General features: G+C 50.4%; 1 protein-coding gene across 4 annotated transcripts; it reads right to left on the bottom strand.

The window, feature by feature from the left end:
* Window positions 1–504: 504 nt before the first annotated feature.
* Window positions 505–6642, bottom strand: NABP2 (nucleic acid binding protein 2). Of its 4 annotated transcripts, XM_070370388.1 has the most exons (8): window positions 6419–6642; window positions 6070–6156; window positions 4346–4447; window positions 3834–3972; window positions 3687–3758; window positions 3447–3528; window positions 3289–3352; window positions 505–1021 (listed from the first exon to the last, which is right to left on the bottom strand). In XM_070370388.1, the coding sequence occupies exons 3-8, from the start codon at window positions 4422–4424 to the stop codon at window positions 822–824; spliced, it is 636 nt and encodes a 211-aa protein (XP_070226489.1). In that variant the 5' UTR covers window positions 4425–4447; window positions 6070–6156; window positions 6419–6642; the 3' UTR covers window positions 505–821. The 4 variants fall into 4 exon arrangements, with proteins under 4 accessions (XP_070226489.1, XP_014336177.2, XP_070226491.1 ...); XM_014480691.2 differs by lacking the exon at window positions 6070–6156 and having other exon boundaries at window positions 6419–6641; XM_070370390.1 differs by lacking the exons at window positions 6070–6156; window positions 6419–6642 and adding an exon at window positions 4833–6010.
* Window positions 6643–6769: the final 127 nt, after the last annotated feature.

Here is a 6769-nt window from a genome sequence, read left to right as displayed (position 1 = left end):
TGGCCCCAGATGTCCCCTAAGCTGGAGAGGAGGGTAAAAAGGCAGATGAGTGCAACACCAGATGCATGGGGAAGAAATTGTTTTTAGCAATTTCTCATTCCAGAAGAGAAAGGGCCAGAACTCAGGGAATCATGACCAAGAAAGGGGACACTCTGGTGGGAGGAGGAAAGGAGCGTCCAGGCCCTCTGCAAATGTCTGACCTGGCTTTAAGTTGGGGAGCACAGTCTGAGCGGGGTGATTGGTCCAGGGGGTCGAGGTTGGCATTACCTGACAGCAGCAAACAGGGACACCCAGAGGAAGGGGGACGCCGTCTTCTTGGTTCCAGCTGTGGGGGGTAGGCAGGCGGGTGGACAAGGGTCACCGGTAGGGAGGGGGCGGGGGAGGGGCACTACCTTAAAGGGGCAGGCGCTGCTTCTCCCCTCCACCTCCTAGGGACACCCCACCTTTCGGAAGGCCCAGCTGCCGATCTCTTCATTTTCCCATGGAAAGTAAAGGAGTCCAGTACAGAGTGGTAACATTTATTAGGAGATTCAATTAGACTTCCACATCACACACTCAAGAAACAGACTAACCGTCGTTTCTAAGCAGGAAGGAGGGGAGGCAGAGGGCCCCGAACCCCAGGAGACAGGCAGCTTCAGCTGGACAAGGAGGGGAGAATGGGCTGAGGGTGGAGAAAAGCCACTGCTCACCCACCCTCCAGTGAAGTTTAGTGGCTAAAACACATCCACCCCCTGGCCCCCCAGAGACGGCAGCCCAGGAGAAAGCTGTGTTCTCTAGCAGATGCCTGGCTTATGGCTGGTGGCGGGAAGGGGAAAGTATCGCTATCTCTTGCTGCTCCTCCGGGTTTCTTTGCCGTTACTGACGGGGTTGCTGGAGGGGCCGGGGGGGCCGGCAGCTGTGTGGTTGGGCTGGCTTCGGGTAATTCGGGTGCTGGGGGGGTGGGAGGGAGTGTGAGGCGGGTGCGGGCCACCACCAGAACCTGGTGGGGCGCTCAGTCCATTCCCGTTCTGGCTCTCAGAGGCTAGTTGTGGGAGAAAGAGGAGAAACACAGGAATCAGAAAACTAAGGCAGGCAGGCATCCATCCCCAAGACCTCCCTGCAGCCCGGCGGACAGAACAGTCTTTACCAAGTACAACTGCACATTTAAGGCTGTGTGACCAAGTGCAAAGAATGTGAGTTTTAGGAAGGGGCCCCAGAGAAGACGCAATCATTTTGACAGTTGCTACATGAACCATTGTATATTTTCTTTTTTTTTTTTTTGTATATTTTCTTAAAAAAAAAAATGGCTGCACCTCACAGCTTGTGGTATCTTACTTAGTTCCCTGACCAGGGATTGAACCTGGGCCCTCAGCAGTGAGAGCGAGGAGTCCTAACCAGTGGACTGCCAGGGAATTCCTATTTTTTCTTTTTTATTCATCTCTATCATTAGGAGTCACACCTAGCTGTTTAGTTCTAGGCTCAAGGACCACCAACAAAATAGCTCTTGACCAAAACTGACTGTAAAACTGGAGAATCACTGGGAAGGGAAGTTTGTGTTAAAGTGTAAGAAGGATCTTGAAGAAAAAAGTGTGGTGTGTATCACAATGAATCACATTCACTTGAGAAAATATAAACAAGAATAAGCAAAAAAAAAAAAAATTATACATACTCACACCCCCAAAATAATAGACAACACTTTTGTGTATATTTTCAGTGTTTAATCCTTGAACTACCTTAGCTGTGAAAACCACCATCACCACACTTACCACAGTGTATTATTAACATAACCATCATCTGTGGGACTATTTCCTGCATGGACTTCGAGCTCCTAAAGACAAGTCTGTGTTTTTTCCCTTGTATTCCTCATCTATAAATGCTTGTTAAATGAAGATAGATGCCTGCCTCTCATATACACAAGGCACCATGAACTCTAACCATACCCCTGCTGATCCATCAGACAAAGATATCTGCAGCCAAAACTGAAGAATAAAGCTCCTTCCTTAATTCACAGAAATAATTAGGAGAGTAGGTAGAAAGTAACTGTTTTGATGCCATACATTTTTTTCTTTAAAACCTTCTGTACCTATTAGCAGAGGACAAAGCAAATAAACATGCAGCAAATGAATACGAGGGGGCAAACAGGCTTAAATGTATCTTATTTAAAATATTTTTGTAAATGATGGAGTTATAGAGACCAGAGAATATGTAACTGTCATATTTTCAGTTGGAAATATGGATGCTTACTTTTTATGGTGGAATTAAATGTTGTTATTTCATGGTGTTTCCAAAAAAAACACCATGACCTCGAGTGGTTCTAATGCAGGTTAGGAAACCACGGTAACTGAGGATGCAGACACAGACTGAGGAATGCCAGAGGCAGCCCAAAGCCTAGTGTCACGGGAGAAACGCAAGGTGTGGACCCAAGGCAAGAGAGCCAAACATCCAGGAGAGGAGCGTCAGCTGGGAGATGACCCAGGAGAAAAGAACAGTAAAAAAACAGGTTTCTAAGGAAAAGCCAAGGGAAGAAGAGAGTGATGTTGGTGAGTGATTCTCATTAAAAGTTGATGATCTACAGGAAGGCAAATTCTCAAGAGACCAAAAGCAAGGGCTTCTGAGTTGGAAGAACCATAATCCCGAGGGCCAAGGCCTAGGAGCGGGGCCTTAAATTTCAAGAGTGGCAACCCTAAACAGAAACTATGGGCTTAAAGTGGTGCGGTATGGACTCCATGTGGAGTCATATAAGTAACAGTGTATCAGAACTGATACTGAATCAAAATAGGCAAGGGTGGAAAATGCCAAGTTTCTGCCAAAGGAGAAGCAGAGAGGAATGAGCTAGAAAGAAAGAGGGCAGTCTGCAGAGAAACTGCTCTCATTTTTGGCTCTGAGTGTTAGTGGCAAAAGGGAGCCCTATCAGTCAGTGATAGAAACATATCCCCAAATGTTTTCACCCGAGGGACTTGCAAAAGAACTGGGAGAGGGACTTCCTGGTGGTCCAGTGGTTAAGAATTCGCCTGCCAATGCAGGGGATGTAGGTTTGATTCCTGGTCATGGTACTAACATCTCACATGCTGTGGGGGCAACTGAGCCCACGCACCACAAGGAAGATCCTGTGTGATGCAACTAAGATCTGACACAACCAAGTAAATAAATATACAAACATTTATTAAAAAAAAAAAGAAAAGAACTGGGGAGGAAAAGGCTATAATCACAGAAAAGAGATTTGAAAAAGGGATGAAGGCAATGTATCTCTCCAGGCTGGGGAGATTAGGGAAACTAGGAGGACTAGTGAATGGAAGAGAACACGTTTACCTGGAGAAGTAGCAGGGGGTCCCGTGGGAGGCTGGGGAGCTGCAGGGCCACTGTCGTTCTGCACCTGAATGCACAGATGACATATGCAGACCTTACTCTCTGCCAGGCTTCTTGGCCTGACCTGCCCTCCTTCCCCACATCACAGTCATGGGACCCACCGTCTTGTTGGGTGCCTGCTGGGCGCTGTATTCGGGGTTTGGCTCACTGAAGTTAGGAACCTCAGAATAAACCATACAGAATCTGCAAGGGGAGAAAGCGGCAAAGCCTCAGACCCATCCCCTGGAAACCTCAGAAAGGTCCAGGCTCCGAACATGGTATGCACACCCTCACGCTGCCTCCTGCAAAACACAAACTGCTTTCCTTCGCCTGTGCTTCTACCTTCCCAAGATAGCACTTACTCTCCAATCTTCTGAAGATCACCCCCACGGCCAGTGTACAATGTCAGACAACCTTTGAACACTGACGCGTACCTGTGGGGGCAAAAAAGCAGGATTCAGAGTTACAGAGAAGGCCCTTGAATAACCAGAAGTCATCTGATGGCTTACCCTTTGGTGAGCCGGATAATATCCCCAGGCTGGATCAGGTTGCCCACGTCATCCCAGACAGAGATATTGATGCTGCCAGTTTTGTCCGCCACTTTGCAGGTCCGAACCTCGTGCCCGTCCTTTGTCTTGGTCACTCGGCCTGGAGGAAATAGACCAATGGGTGGGGGTGGTCAAATAAATAGGGGTGGTGATGATCAGAGGGATGAAGTCTAGATATTGGCGGAGTGAGGTGTACAAACAGGGCAAAGCCAAATCCCTGGGGCAGGGAGGAGCCAGCACCACGTAGAGGGCCCTGAGTGGGAAAAGGCCCGGAGGCACTGGAGGCTTGGATCTGGCAAGAGTTCCCTCCATCTACCCTACACTCGACTACAACTCTCCGGGCGGGGGCTAGGAGAGAGATTGGACGTAAGCAGTGTCTTGGGGTGCGCCCTGCCATTCTGGGTGCCAGTTAAGAATGGTTCTCCCCAACCCCGAGAGCCTACGCAGGGGGCCCGCCGCCCCAGCAGAGCCACCTGTCTCCAGCACAATGAAGATGAGGTTCAGATTCTTGAGCCCGGGCTTGATATCCTTCACGAAGGTCTCCGTCGTCATGCTGCCCAAGCCTCAGCACCCCACTAGAAGGGGGGAAAGGGGATGAAGGTTCAATGCATGGACCTTCCCATGTCCGCTTCGCAAGGCCTATCTATCACACTAGGCTGGTCAGGCAGCCCTAAACCATCTAACTCTTCTGAAAGGGTAGAAACGAACTTCCCCGTGGGCCTCCAACTTCAAGATCAGAATTTGGGTCTCTGGATAGGCTGCTTCGGGGCTGGAAGTCCCCCCTCCCCCGATGCTCTTTCAGTCTCAAGTCCCGAAGTGGGGAAGCCGACGGAAACCGGGGCAGAGAACCTGATGCAGAGCCAAGGAATGGAATCTCACTCGCCACACCTTCCCGAACCCTCATCTGGACAATCCGGGACTCAGTCCATCCTCTCCCCCAGCTCACAGCCTACCACCCACCCAGCCAGCCCGCCGGACTGTGCACGCCGCCGAGTCGCCCGCAGGGGGAGCCAAAGGTCCCCAGGCCGCCGGATGCGGACCAATGGACCGCAGGAGTAAGAACATTCCCGGAAGTTTTCCCCGGCCGGCCTCCTCTAGCCAATCAGCACTGCCCCGGCTCGGCCCCTGCGTCCCGCCGCGGGTCCCCACCCGGCCAATGGGGATTCGAGATTCACGCGCCGCGAAAGGGGTGGGATTTTAGGTATTAAAGGAGCTTCAGAGGGTTGACTGCGCAAAGAATAACAAAGACCACCAGGGGGAGCCTCAGGTCCCAATTTTCCTCCACTTGACTAGGCGCTGCTAAGTCGCTTCAGTCGTGTCCGACTCTGTGCGACCCCATAGACTGAAGCCCACCAGGCTCCCCCGTCCCTGGGATTCTCCAGGCAAGAACACTGGAGTGGGTTGCCATTTCTAGGCGCAAGAACTAAGATTTCCTTTCTCCAAGATTTTCTCCTAGTCGTGAGACAGTGGAAATAGGACCAAAGGTTTTTTGGAATCCAGTGGACAAAAGCATAAAAACAAGCTCATCACTTCACTTTTTTACTCGACAGTTCTTAAATATGTGATTACATTTTGCAGACGAGAAAAGGCAGTGTCTCAGTTCAATTCAGTCGCTCAGTCGTGTCCGACTCTTTGCGACCCCATGAATCGCAATACGCCAGGCCTCCCCTAGCACATGTTAAAAGCAGTATCTAGCACACAACAGGCAGTTTCCTCCTCTTCTCCAACTGCTCTAACCCTCATCTTTATTTCTGATTTGGGGCCCTCAAGTTTAATGCAGTAACCAGCTTGGTCAAGATCTCTGGAAAAAGTAGCATTCACACCAGAGACAGACAATTGGCAGCCTCACTCCTTACCCCTTGGAAATAATGGAATCTGGGGCTCAGAGAGCCTCAGTTCCTCTCACAGTCCGAAAGGCAACTGTTCCTGAAGTACTCAATCCCTAGACCTCAGGATCCTCAGAGGACTAAAAAGAAGAGGCCGGAACCTTTAGCTCCCTTTGAGACTTGATACATAGTCAACAAAATGTAGCCAGCTCTGTAGTATTGCGTATAAACCAATTATATATATAAACAATGTACATACATGTGCGTTACCATTTGCCTGGCGAACATCGGTAAAAAATACTGCTTATTATCAGATTAGCCTAAGAGGCCATGCAATTGTAATACCTTGGTTTGCTTAATCAATCCCTTACCTTCTTCTAGAGGGCTTTAGGCTCCACCTTGACTTTCCTCGGAGCTCAGGTTCTCTCCCACCCACACCCCCAGCCACGGTGTTGTACCTTAAGGAAAGCAAACCACAACCCGGGAAGAGGGACATTTTTATCTCCCTTCTGTCCCCTGATGTGTTTCAGGCAACTATACGAGTGCTCCGAAGGCCGACGTAAATACGGCGGGAGTGAGACTGGGAGGGAAGCGGGCAACCATAGATCAAAGTTTTCCGGTCAGACACTCCCCCATTCCCCACCCAGTGGTCGCCTCGTTGACTACATATCCACTCCCATGACTATGAGTCATAAGATCAGGAGGCTCCGGGATGCTGACCACGGCTCTGGAAACGGGAGAGGGGCCGGGGAGACGGCAGGTCACTGCAGGCCAGCCTACTAGCGACGATCTCGCACCAAGTCGCATCAGCTTTAGAGCACGAACACGTGCACCCCTCCAAAGCGAAGTCTCGCGCTCCTGGAGAATCGGCCTCCAGCTCAGCCCCTGATGTTCACGCTGGGAAGAACATAGAGTCCTCCCTCCCAAATGGCTATCTAGTTCTCCCTGGAACCATAAAGACTTCCGGTCTAGAGCGGAGGCCTGGCTAGCCTTCACTCTCCTCGTTGGCTGCTCGTGGTTTCTAGTCCAGGACGGAGTTAAACAAAGAGGCGGAGTTTGGTGACGGGCTTC

The sequence above is a fragment of the Bos mutus genome, chromosome 5 (genome assembly GCF_027580195.1).
Source record: "Bos mutus isolate GX-2022 chromosome 5, NWIPB_WYAK_1.1, whole genome shotgun sequence".
In the NCBI taxonomy this organism is placed as follows: Eukaryota; Metazoa; Chordata; class Mammalia; order Artiodactyla; family Bovidae; genus Bos; species Bos mutus.
This window is presented reverse-complemented; position numbering and strand designations above follow the sequence as displayed.